This window comes from Perognathus longimembris, chromosome 19 (assembly GCF_023159225.1).
Source record: "Perognathus longimembris pacificus isolate PPM17 chromosome 19, ASM2315922v1, whole genome shotgun sequence".
NCBI lineage: Eukaryota > Metazoa > Chordata > Mammalia > Rodentia > Heteromyidae > Perognathus > Perognathus longimembris.
The window spans coordinates 32504348-32518345 of NC_063179.1; the positions used below are offsets into that span (position 1 = coordinate 32504348).

The 13998-nt window shown below is 39.3% G+C and overlaps 1 protein-coding gene across 1 annotated transcript in view; it reads right to left on the minus strand.

The window, feature by feature from the left end:
* Cdc20b (cell division cycle 20B) overlaps nt 1-13998 on the minus strand; it is a 59574-nt gene that overhangs the window by 14494 nt on the left and 31082 nt on the right. The window contains exons 6-9 of the mRNA XM_048368256.1: nt 11942-12072; nt 9862-9937; nt 5953-6069; nt 3886-4082 (exon numbers count right to left, since the gene is read on the minus strand). Of these exons, the coding sequence (XP_048224213.1) occupies nt 3886-4082; nt 5953-6069; nt 9862-9937; nt 11942-12072 (521 nt within the window). The remainder of the gene's footprint in view (nt 1-3885; nt 4083-5952; nt 6070-9861; nt 9938-11941; nt 12073-13998) is intronic.

Sequence of the window (13998 nt, forward strand, 5' to 3'; positions counted from 1 at the left end):
AATCAAGAACCTCCCTACTAAGAAAAGCCCAGGCCCAGATGGATTCACCAACGAATTCTACAAAACCTTTAGTGAGGAGCTAATTTCAATACTCCTCAAACTCTTCCGCGAAATGGAAACGGAGGGAGAAATCCCAAACTCATTCTACGAAGCTAATATCATACTCATCCCCAAACCAGGCAAAGATCCAACAAAAAAAGAGAACTACAGACCAATATCACTAATGAACACAGATGCAAAGCTCCTCAATAAAATATTAGCTAACAGGATCCAGAAAGTGATCAAGAATATCATACATCATGACCAAGTAGGCTTCATCCCTCAGTCACAAGGATGGTTCAACATCCGTAAATAAATCAATGTAATTCACCACATAAACAGAACTAAAATCAAGAATCACATTGTTATCTCAGTCGATGCCCAAAAAGCCTTCGACAAAATACAACATCCATACCTATTAAAAGCTTTGGAGAGAACAGGAATAGATGGAACATTCCTCAAAACAATAAAAGCCATATACAACAGACCAAATGCTAATATCATATTAAATGGAGAGAAACTTAAATCATTCCCCCTAAACACAGGAACAAGACAAGGATGCCCACTCTCCCCACTTCTGTTCAACATAGTGCTGGAATCCCTAGCCATAGCAATAAGGCAAGAGGAGGACATCAAAGGGATCCACATCGGCAAGGAAGAAATCAAGCTATCCCTATTCGCAGAAAACATGATCTTATATGTGAAGGACCCAAAAAACTCAGTCCCCAAACTCCTACACCTAATAAACCATTTTGGCAAAGTAGCAGGATACAAAACCAATCCACAAAAGTGAGCAGCTTTTCTGTACACCAACAATGTACAAGCAGAAAATGAAATTATAGAAACAATTCCACTTACAGTAGCCAAAAAAAAAATAAAATAAAAGTACCTAGGGATCAATCTAACCAAGGACGTGACGAACCTATTTAATGAGAACTATAAAAATCTAATAAGGGAAATCAAAGAAGACACAAGGAGATGGAAAGACCTCCCATGCTCATGGGTAGGCAGAATCAATATAGTGAAAATGGCCATATTGCCCAAATTGTTATACAAATTCAATGCAATCCCTATCAAAATCCCAGTCACATTCTTCACTGAAATAGAGAAAGCAATCCATAAATTCATATGGAACAGCAAAAAACCTAGAATAGCCAAAGCAATTCTAGGCAAAAAAAAAAAAAAAAAAAAAGCAGTGCAGGAGGTATCACAATACCAGACTTCAAAAGCTCTACTATAGAGCCATCATAACAAAAACAGCCTGGTATTGGTATAAAAACAGACCGGAAGACCAATGGATTAGAATTGAAGATCCAGAAATAAATCTGCACTCTTACAGTCAGCTGATATTCGACAAAGGAGCTAAAGACATACAATGGAATAAACATAGCCTCTTCAACTACTGGTGCTGGGAGAACTGGGCAGCTACATGCAGAAAACTTAAAGTAGACCCGAGCCCATCACCATGCACCAAGATCAACTCAAAATGGATCAAGGACCTCAATAACAGACCTGAATCCTTGAAACTACTGAAGGACAGAGTAGGAAAAACGCTAGAACTTATAGGCACAGGAAGAAACTTCCTGAATATAGTCCCAGGGGCACAACAAATAGGGGAGAGACTCAACAAATGGGACTACTACAAATTAAAAAATTTCTGCACAGCTAAGGACATAGCCACCAAAATAGAAATACAGCCAACCATATGGGAAAGGATCTTTACCAGCACATCAACAGACAAAGGCCTAATATCTGTCATCTACAGAGAACTCAAAAAACTAAGCCCCTCCAAGCCCAGTAAACCAATTAGGAAATGGGAAAAGGAGCTACAGAGAGACTTCACAAGAGAAGAGATAAAAATGGCAAAGAAACATATGAGGAAATGTTCACTATCCCTGGTAGTAAAGGAAATTCAAATAAAAACAACCCTGAGATACCACCTCACTCCAGTTAGAATGGCCTATACTCTGAACTCAGACAACAACAAATGCTGGAGGGGGTGCGGGGAAAGAGGAACCCTTCTCCATGGTTGGTGGGAGTGCAAATTAGTACAACCACTTTGGAGAACAGTATGGAGGTTTCTCAAAAAGCTCAATATAGACCTACCCTATGACCCAGCCATACCACTTCTAGGCATCTATCCCGAACAGCAGGTCCCAAGATATCAAAAAGACATTTGCACTTCCATGTTTATCGCTGCACAATTCACAATAGCCAAAATATGGCATCAACCCAGATGCCCCTCCACAGTTGAATGGATCCAAAAAATATGGTACCTATACACAATGGAATACTACATAGCAATTAGGAATGGTGAAATATTGTTATTCGCAGGGAAATGGTCAGAACTTGAACAAATATTGTTGGGCCTAGAACACAAAAAACAAAGGGGCATGATCTCCCTGATATATGACTGTTAAGATGGGGTGACGGGGAGACAGTAGACACCAGGTCTGTGAAACCAAAAACTTCTTGTCAAATGATATTTCCCACAGGATTGGGGCAGCGACCCAACATTATGTAACTAAAACCAAACAACTACTCAACATATAAAGGTCAAAAATTGAACTCTCAGTGGAATACAATAGCTCAAAAGCTATGTATGTACGTTCATATAAGACTATTGTCTACATATTGTCTAATGTCGACATTACATTTAAAGCCCTGGTGAATTTTCTTTGGCTAGGCCACGTGGCTACTGTATATGTTCTTGGTACATTGTGTATTGTATATATGTCTACCTGACCTACAGAAGGGAAAGAAAAACAGGGTGTAAGATATCACAAGAAATGTACACACTGCCCTACTATGTAACTGTACCCTTTTGCACAATACCTTGTCAAAAAAATTTGTTTAATTAATAAATAAATTACAAAAAACATAATAAAATGATTAATTATCAAAAAAACTGAATTACAGAGAGGTTACAGTTTCATACATTAGGCATTGGATACATTTCTTGTACTCTTTGTTACCTCGTCCCTCATTCCCGCCCCCCATCCTTTGATAAGAGTTTTTAATGGTACTGGAAAATGATCTCAGGGTCTTGTGCTTGCTAGGCAAGTACTCTGCAGTTGAGCCATCCCTCCAGTGCTTTTTTGCATTGATTATTTTTAAGCTACGATCTCACATCCATCCCAAGTGTGAACATGGACTGCAATCCACATATTTTATGTTTCCCACCAGAGCTGGGATGACAGGTAGCCTTCACCATACATATCCATCAAGATACAGTTTCCTGGACTTTTCTGTCTCTCCCAGCCTGGAACTGAAATCATCCTACCCTCTGCTTAGGATTACAGGTATCAGCCACTGATGTCCAGCAGAGAGAAAAAGTGTGTGTGTGTGTGTGTGTGTGTGTGTGTGTGTGTGTGTGTGTGTGTGTGCTGGTATTGGTACTGGGACTTGAACTCAGGGCCTGAGTGTTGTCCTTTAGTTGTTTTGCTCGAGGCTGATAACTCCACTACTTGAGCTACAATTCCACTAACAGATTTTGGTGGTTAATTGGAGATAAGAGTCACACAGATTTTCCTCCCCAGGCTGACTTCAAACCACATTCATCAGATCTCAGTCTCCTGAGTAGTTTGGATTATAGGCATGAGCCATCAGCACTGAATAAGGGAAAATATCTTTGTAAAAACAACAACAAATGAAATGTAACAGAAGACTTTAGAAGAAATTAACGAGAGTATTGCCATTTAGGAAAAAAATTCTTTCCCCACTTTCCATAGCTTCAACTAACCAAGTTTCTCTAATCCATCTTAGAGGACAGCTATTAGAGGTCAGTTGTAGTAGTCATCTAGTGATTACAGGGGAAATACCATGAGACAAGAAATAGTCAGGTACTTGTACTTCGCCCTCGCTGGTGCCAACTGCCAGGCATGTCCCCTCTTTTATCCAGGACACAGAAGATACATAATTACAAGTGAGACTTAAGTCAATGTGTTCAAGCACAGTATGATTTTCTCCATTCCATATGTAGACTGCAGATCCAAGGGCAATAGCAACAAGATTTTGTAAATTCCAGTCTAGAATATTCAGATCTGTAAAAAAAAAAAAAAAAAAAAAAGCACTCCAAATTAGGGCCATTATATGCCAAAGAAACACATTTTCAAATAAACATTTTTATTTCTAGGTAGGAATGAAAAAGTAATACTTTCCTGTGGTTAGAAAGCAATACTATGTGTCAAAGTTGATCATTAGAAGCTCAGAACTAAAAACCGGGCCAGGTTGGGTACCAGTAGCTCATGCCTGTAATCATAGATTCTTAGGAGGCTAAGTTCTGCAAATCATAATTTGAAGCCAGCCCACACAGACTTTAAGACTCTACTTCTAATTAGCCAACAAAAAGACAGAAGTGGAGGCAGGGCTCAAGTGGTAAAGTGTCAGCCATGAGCAAAAAGCCAAGCAATAGCACAAGACAGGAAAAGTATTATTAGTAGAGAAAGAAAAATTTAATTTAAAAAAAAAAAACCTGGCCAGGCATAGTGGCTCACATTTGTAACCTGATATTTTGATTGTGCAAATTTGGAGAACAGTGTTCAAGGGCAAAAAGTTAATCAGACCTCATTTCAACCAATAAATCGGTCATGGTTGCATGTGCCTGTTATCCCAGTTATGCAGGAGGCATAAATGGTCAGGAGCATGGTCCTGGCTAAGCTGGGCAAACATGTGGTATTTTATTCAAAACAATGGGAGCAAGAAGGGGTTAGGGACTTGGCTCAAATAGCAAAGCTCCTACTTAGCAAACACATGGCCCTGGGTTCAAACCCCAGTGCTGCTTAAAGTAATAAGAAAGAGCTAAAGTAGAATCCAGTCCAAGATTCATAATTAGAATAATACATATAATTTATGTTCAATATAACTATTTAGAGGCATTTTAACAATCTTGGCAGAATTACCCACCATTATTAGTACTCATGGGCATCATCTAACATTACTAAAAACTAAATGCACATAAAAATTAAATATGGATGATTATTATGATTTATGGCATTTTATATATGAAATGTCACTATCATTTCTAATCAACTACCGACCAAAGAATATCAAGAAAAGATAGTGACTCATTTGTGACACTTAGTGCTCAGCAGCATTCTCTTTTTGGTTTTTGTTGTTGTTGTTGTTGTTGTTGTTGTTGTTGTTTTTGGCCAGTCCTGGGCCTTGAACTCAGGGCCTGAGCACTGTCCCTGGCTTCTTTTTGCTCAAGGTTAGCACTCTAGCACTCTGCCACTTGAGCCACAGCTCCACTTCTGGCCATTTTCTATGTAAGTGGTGCTAAGGAATCAAACCCAGGGCTTCATGTATATGAGGCAAGCACTCTAGACACTAGGCCTGCCTTTGCTCATGTTGTTAATAGTTACCAAAAATGCTTTCTTCTCCCCTCCACCCTTGCAAGTCTCACCCATCTTTCAAGACCAAGCATAAGTCTGAATATCTAAAATCTTTCTAGGCAACTCCAAAGCTCACAGCTCCCTTATTCACATATTCATTATTCTATTCATAATTCAAAATTCTACATTGGCATGTTGGTATCCGTTTCATGTGTCAGTATTGCATCCTACCTAGATTACAAGCTAGGCACTGAACAAGGGCTCCCCATTTGGCTGATTAGATTTGCCTATGTTTAAAATTCATTCATAGCAATAGTCCAATATTAATAAAGCTCAATCTGACACAGTAAAATAAAGTATTTATGAATAACCATACTCATGCATCATCACCACCAGCACCCATTCCTGAACATGAAGGCTGCACAAGGAAAAACCAACCACATTCAACTACAGATGAATGGTTTAACGCTGAGACACAGGCACACCTGGGTCTTCCAGAATCACATTTCAAGTTTTTGTCAGAGCACTTGATGCTTTTTGTCATTTCAGCTTCTCCAGTCACAATTAAACAATAACTTACAGTAGTCATTTCGAAGACCAGTAAGATGAATCTTCACCTCTGGTTGGTATATGGGATAGTTTATATTGCTGCTTCTTTTAAGATGGAAGGATTCATCTCTGATTCCATCTCTGCAGCCTACAAAAACAAACAATGTATTCATCTCTATGGTTCAGAAAAAAAATATTTATTGTTGTGGTTATTAGATGACAATGTGAGCCAGGTGCTGGTGGCTCACACATGTAATCCTACTCAGGAGGCTGAAATCTGAGGAGCCTGGGCAGGAAAAGTCCATGAGATTCTTGTCTCGAATAAACTACTTTAAAAGCCATAAGTAAAGCTGAGGCCCTAGTAGTAGAGCAAAAGCCTTGAACAAAAGAAAGCCCTGCATGCAAGCCCCAAGAATACCACACAGAGAGAAAGAGGGATAGACAGAGAAAGAGAGAGAGACAGAGATAGAGAGACAGAGACAGAGAGACAGAGAGACAGAGACAGAGACAGAGGCAGAGACAGAGACATTACAGTATGAAAAAGAACGTGTTCCTTGTGATAAAAATTTTAGTACAAATAAGAGGGGAATAAAGAAAATAAAGAGGATTGCATTATTAATTTTTAAAAGAATATTTAAAATGATCCAATGCCACTTTCTTTGACAGTCCTGGGGCTAGGGCTCAGGGCCTGAACACTGTCTCTGGCTTCTTTTTTTTTTTTTTTTGTCCAGTCCTGGGCCTTGGACTCAGGGCCTGAGCACTGTCCCTGGCTTCTTCCCGCTTAAGGCTAGCACTCTGCCACCTGAGCCACAGTGCCCCTTCTTGCCATTTTCCATATATGTGGTGCTGGGGAATCGAACCGAGAGCTTCAGGTGTAGGAGGCAAGCACTCTTGCCACTAGGCCATATTCCCAGCCCCTCTGGCTTCTTTTTGTTCAAGGCTAACACTCTATCACTTGAGCCACAGGGCCACTTCTGGCTTTTTCTGTTTATGTGGTGCTTAGGAATCAAACCCAGGGCTTCATGCATGCAAGGCAAGCACTCTACCACTAATCCACATTCCCAGCCTGGTGGTACTTTTTCATAAAAGAAAAAGTGCGTGAGTACCAGAGCTAAATATAAGTAACAGCTTTTATGGGTCATCATGCTTTGAATATTTGCTCTCTTGTTTGAGATATTAAAGCCAGTGTATTTTCATATCTGTATTTTCACCATACCATATGTATCTGACAGACCAATCTCTACTGTGAATCCTTGTCAATATTTGTTGATCTGTTGATATTAGCTTTTTCTCTCACCATTTCTGTGTCAGAACACATGGCTAATTTTACCCCTGACTTTCTGTAGTCAGAATTATATCTTTGTTCTTTCTTAAGTTCTCATCAAAGATTCCACCAAGTTCAAACCACAAGCCACTGCCTTTTCATCTTCAACCAATCAACCTGTGGTCAAACTAAAAATGATACAATCAACAGGAACCTAGATAACTGACGGGACTTGTGGTTGGTATGACCTAATGACTTCAGATAAAATATGAGAGCTTCACAGTGCTCTACCAGGAAACCCTAAAAGCCACTCATTAACTCCTGCCTCTGTGTCAGTAATGCACACATGCAATTGTTGGCAGGGATACAAGGTTACTAAGTATATTTATGTCTTCCCACAAAGGATAGTGAACAAGTTTTGAAAGATATCAATACCCAACGATTTAACAACAGAGGTGGAAGTGTAGCTCAATGATAGAGCACACAATCCCTACCACCACTAATGGGAAATAACATCACCAGTAATAACAGCAAAAAAGCTCCTGAAACCAATGAGTAATTAGTGATTATACTAAGGTTGTAAGATATAAAGTTAATATACAAAAGTCACTATGACACTATTTAAATAAATAATTTGTAATCATCTTATGAATAAATTTTAAGCTGGACTTTCAAACTTTAAAACTTCTGCTCTATAAAAGACACTATCAAGAGAATGAAAAGCAAACCAGAGACTAGAAAAAAATAAAATCCATAATTTACCAAAATGTATCCCAAAGGGAAATATAACAGGCAAGTTTCCTTTATATTTACAAAATAAATCCCTAGTTGTCTCAGTAAGTTCCTCATAGAGAATTCAGATTCACAATCAATAATATCCCCATAAATGACACAATGTCCAAGATGGAATAGGAAAGTAGGGAGGGGGGAAACTTGCAGGGATCAGGGTAAAATGACTTTGAACATCTAAATGTAATATGGGACAAGGAATCCTCTGGAAACTACCACAGGTAGCTGTAGAAGCTTTCCCAATATATTGCCCCCACCACCACCAGTAGCTCCTTTCCGCTTGGGGTTCTGTCCTGCTTGAACGTCCCTGTGAGGTTTTCAAGTCCTAAGCAAATATGGATAAAGCTAGAAGACATGCCTCCTATACACAAAACTAGATAGAGCTTGTGTCCCAGTGTCCCAGTAGTGTACGAGGGATCCATGTCATATCTAGAACTTTCTCAAACTCAGTACCTGCCACTTGGCTCATTGGCTAGTGCTCTACTAACTGAGTCACACCTTCAACCCCACCTTTAACTTTTTCTAACAGAATCAATAGTAGATAGAGCCCTTCAATATCCCAAGGGCCTAGCAACTCCCAAGAGCCTAGCAACTAACTAGTCTTTGCTTCCAATATCCTCCTTTTTTTCTTTCTCTATTTTTTTTTTTTTTTTTTTTGCCATTCCTGGGCCTTGGATTCAGGGCCTGAGCACTGTCCCTGGCTTCTTTTTGCTCAAGGCTAGCACTCTGCCACTTGAGCCACAGCACCACTTCTGGCCATTTTCTATATATGTGGTGCTGGGGAATAGAACTCAGGGCTTCATGTGTATGAGGCAAGCACTCTTGCCACGAGGCCATATTCCCAGCTCTCCAATATCCTCTTGTTCAAATCTTTCCTCAGCGCTGCCATGAAGCCACCTCGCTAAAGCTAAGCTTATTTCCTCTGCCTCTTATTTTCAGCCTTACTAAAGTGAAAGAAAATGACCATTCTAAAATGTGAAGAAACAGATACAAAAAATAAGGGGTGAGGGGCTGGGAATATGGCCTCGTGGCAAGAGTGCTTGCCTCATATACATGAAGCCCTGGGTTCAATTCCCCCACACCACATATATAGAAAATGGCCAGAAGTGGCGCTGTGGCTCAAGTGGCAGAGTGCTAGAGTGCTAACCTTGAGCAAAAAGAAGCCAGGGACAGTGCTCAGGCCCTGAGTCCAAGGCCCAGGACTGACAAAAATAAATAAATAAATAAATAAATAAATAAATAAATAAATAAATAAATAAATAAATAAATAAATGGTGAATAATCTATTGTAGTATATTACAAACAATAGATTACAAGTTTCTAGAATGTAGATAAAGGGTTGATAGTTGACAAAGAGCATTAAAGAAATAACTTAAGGCCTTTGACTTTGTGGTGAGTACTGTGAAATAAATACTGACTACTACCTTATTATTTGCTTGTTATTTATTTGCAATACTAGGGTTTGAATTGGGAGCTTTGCACTTACTAGAAAGGTGTTTTACCATTTGAGCCATTCCTCCAGCTCACATTTTTTAAAGTATGGTATAAATACATCCAAAAACTGAAGAATAAAGTAAGAAAAGAATGAAATTCATACCTACTTTTCTAGGCAGTCATTGCAAACAAATTGCAATGTATTAGTATTATAATGAAAATAGCTGGCAATACCAGGGGAATAGCTAGAAAAACTAAGAGGGGTAGCCTCTCAAAAATGGTCTTTGGAGGTTGAGGGTAGTCAAGACAGTGTATTATACAAATTGTCTACATTTTACTGTTATCTTGATTTAATCTAATGAATATTTTTAAAATAACATTTTCAGGTAACCAAGAAATGAAGCAAGGAGACAAGAGTGTAAAAAAGTCACATGGAAAATCTTTGGCCTATACCTTTCCAAACACATTGGGACTTCTCACAGAGCTGCATTTTCCCACTCATTTGTTGATATAGCTGGTTTAGACATTTCTGGAAGCAAACACATATATAGAAAATACATCTTTAGAATCATGTATGCATATCTTAGCTGTGATGGATACACAGTTACAACTAACAACTGATTAGAAAGTTCAAAGAGTCTTCATTACCGTACCAAGACTACACTTAATTGCTATTGTTTATTATCCTCACTGTGTAGTGAACAATTCATTTAAATACATAGTGTATATATATGCATAATATATTTTTTCTAGTTTCTGCAACAACTCTATATGGTAGATACCAGCTAAATTAAAATCTTTTTATATTTAACTGGCCTAAAGTTATTTCCTTAACCTACAAACCACTCATAGAACAAAAATATCTCTACCCACTAGAAATGGGTGCAATTGGGGGCTGGGGATATGGCCTAGTGGCAAGAGTGCTTGCCTCGTATACATGAGGCCCTGGGTTCAATTCCCCAGCACCACATATACAGAAAATGACCAGTAGTGGCGCTGTGGCTCAAGTGGTAGAGTGCTAGCCTTGAGCAAGAAGAAGCCAGGGACAGTGCTCAGGCCCTGAGTCCAAGCCCCAGGACTGGTCAAAAAAAAAAAAAAAAAAGAAATGAGTGCAATTACAGAAATCTTAAGTCATTTATTTAAATTTCCATGAACATAATAAAATGATTTTGTTATCCCATTGAACCATATATAATGTATGCTTCTGATATTTTTTTATCCAGCTTTTATCAAAACTGAGAAAAACTGTCTTTTCTATCAAAGTGTGTTGCTTAAAAGGTAGGATCTTTGGCCTGTAGGCTTGGTTCTTGTTAAGGAAAAGCCAAGGACCTGCTTTGGGATAAGGAAGTGTTTTTGAAATGTAAGGTTTTGTCTTAAACTGGTTTCTTTTCAAGATGGAATTCAGACACATATCAGATTGTTCAAGAAATAGCAAAGGGTACAGGTATATTTTGAGATTACTTGTGTACTATTAATCTTATTTCAAAATAACCTTATGTAAATGCATTTAACCCTATTCACACGAGCAGATTGTGAACCTGAGCTCAATCAACCAGCACAAAGAGGTAGAGTCTGCTGTGTTAGGGATAAATAGGGCAGCAGGCTACCTTCTCTGTGTGCTTGCTTGCCAGATTTTTTGGCTTATAGCATACCCTTCTGCAGAAGTCAATTTTGTCTTGGTGAGACAATTCTTTATTTTCATGTATATCATTGTGACTCCAGTGGTTCTTGGAGAGCATATTTATAACAAAACCAGTTAGAAAAATCAGTAATGAATCAGAAAAAAAAAATGTACTTATTGGAACTTTCTCAAAGCATTCAGATGAATGAGTACTGTAAAGAGGCTTTTTTTTTTTTTTGCCAGTCATGGGGCTTGAACTCAGGACCTGGGCACTATCCCTGAGCTTTTCTGCTCAAGATTAGCTCTCTACTACTTTGAGCCACAGCACCACTTCTAGTTTTCTTGTGGCTAATTGGAGATAAAGAGTCTCACTGACTTTCCAGCCCTAGTTGACTTTGAATCGCAATCCTCAGATCTCAGTCTTCTGAGTAACTAGGATTACAGGCCTGAGCCACCAGCAGCTGGAAATAACAGTGCATTTAATCCTATGAAGGAAGCATCACTGGATCTCCACAGCTCAGACAGAAGTCTCTTTGACGAGGATCATTTTAATGTTTTGGTTTCATCCTCCCTCAATGTTATCACATAACAAACAGGGCCAGTTAATGACACATGGTTTTTTTATGTATTCCAGGTAGAACAATTAACTCTAAAGGAGAGTTTCCCAATCTCAGCACTATTGGCATTTGAGGGCAGGTAATGAAATGCACTGTTGTGGGGCTGTCCTGGGCAAAGTGGGATGATTTGAAGCCTTTGCCCACTAAGGTGCCCTCCTCCAGGGTTGTGACAATAGAAAACATCCACAGACTTTGCCATATGTCCTCTGGGCACAAAATCACAGCTGAGAACCACTAGGAACTGAGACATCAGCTCCTTAAACTGTGAGATGTTCAGTTGTTACTCTCTACCTACGTGGCCTTTAGAGTTAACATCTTCTTTCCCATCTCTGTCCAGGTCATGAGGTTCCTTGCAAAAATGGAGAGCAGAGTTACTTGTTTCTGAACTTCCTTTGATGGGTGTCTTCATGGTCTCCTCATAGGATCCTGCAAGAAAGACTTTCAGCCTTAAATTTTGTTTTTTTGTTTTTTGTTGGGGTTTTTTGTGGGTTTTTTTGTGCCTTAATTAGTTGTGTTACGAGCTTTTATTTAAAAAAGCACATTTAATACAAGTATAGTTTCGCAGATACAAGTTTTCACTTTGTATGCTACAAAAGTCTTTTGAATATTATTCTCATTACAAAAATGGAACCTTACAAAAATACTGACAATTTAATGTTTTTTATACACTTTTCTCTAGTTGCAGTTATTTCTCTCATTGTAAGATGATAGCTACCACAGAACTATGATATTTTAGTAAAAAAAAACCAAAAACAACAAAATTAACTCTGTGCTTTTTGAAGCAGCTAAAGTAAATGACACAGGTCGAGACACAGTTTATAATCATAGTGGATATAGCTAAACATTGTTTCAGAAATAATATTTTACATAGTTAACTTTTAAGGTCTTATACATTATTTATATAATATTTATATATAAAAATCATAGCTTGCTATACGTTGAAATGAAAGGACGGATTCTGTGGTGGGATGTACGCGTGGTCCATCCTAGGGTTTATGTAGCCCTTTGAGAGATTTTCATCCAAAACCAAGAGATCTGCATTTCTTCTTTCCTCCTTTCCTTGGAAGTTCAGTAGCAACAGTCCCTGACTACTGTCCATAGTGGGACCTTGCTTGCAAGGACACTTATGGATAGAGGATGAGGACAATTCTGTTCCAAGATTTAACCCATGTGTTCTGCCCAGCAGAACCCACCAAGAACTGCCCCAGGGCTCAACCCTGAGACAATAGTGCTTTATACAGCTTAGCAAGAGCAATTCCCAATAAGACCTTCTCCATTCCATTATCTTTGAGGGCAGCCTCTCTGGCAGGCTAGCATCAGCCCAGCTACTACCTCTGGCTCCTTCTGATTTGGAGTAGCCAGAAGGGTGTCAGCCTTAAATTTTGTTTTGATAATGAGATAATCACTTTGATTGGAGATCTGTCCATAGCATCTTTCACAGTAAACAGAATGTGAAAGCCTAGGTTCTCACCCCCCTTCCCCCTCCCCAAAGAAAGGAGGGTAGGAGGAAAAGGAAGGCACAAAGCCTTATCCGCGACACTGGGTTCATGCCTGAATACTCATGAGAAACTGCCTCGGTGGCCTCAGAATAGGAAGGAAATGCCAGGATTAAAGGCATGACTCCAGCTGCAGCAGCTGCACTAAGATGCTTTAGTTCTGCAAGAACATAAAGAATGGGTGGAAATAGTTCAATAGTGTAAAATGATGGCAAAGAGTATCTGCCCAACCTGTACTGACTTGACCAGGAAATCATTATAGGATCCTTGCTTTGCCCATCACCAGAATTCACTCTGTGATGGTGTTTCTCACACTTCACTTCTGCACACCAAGCCTTATCCTTGCCAGGCACTTTAAAAGGGAAAACCAAGAGTTGAATCATCAGATGACTGAGGGAAATATTTGCTTCTGAGAGATGGGAATAAGGGCTGGGCTCACTCACTTGCTCTCTCTTTCTCTCTCTTCTCTCCTTTCTCATTCCTCTCTCTCTTCTTGGGGCTTGAACTCAGGGCCTGGGCACCGCTCAAGGCTACCACTCTACCACTTTGAACTACTGCACCACCTCTAGTTTTCTGGTAGTTAATTAGAAATAAGAGTCTCACAGACTTTCCTGCCCAGGCTGGCTTGGAACCACCCTCCTCAGATCTCAGCCTCCTGAGTAATTAAGTCAGATCCCAGGTGTGAGCCAACAGCTCCGGGCTTGAAGTTTTTCTTAGGCTATAAGATTTTCTTTGCTTTTAGTTATATCATCATCCTTTATTTTGGTAATTTGCAATTACGAGAAATAAAGGGGAAAGCAGTTGACCAAAGATAACCCCAGACCGTCCTACAGGGCAAAGATAATCCAGGGGATAC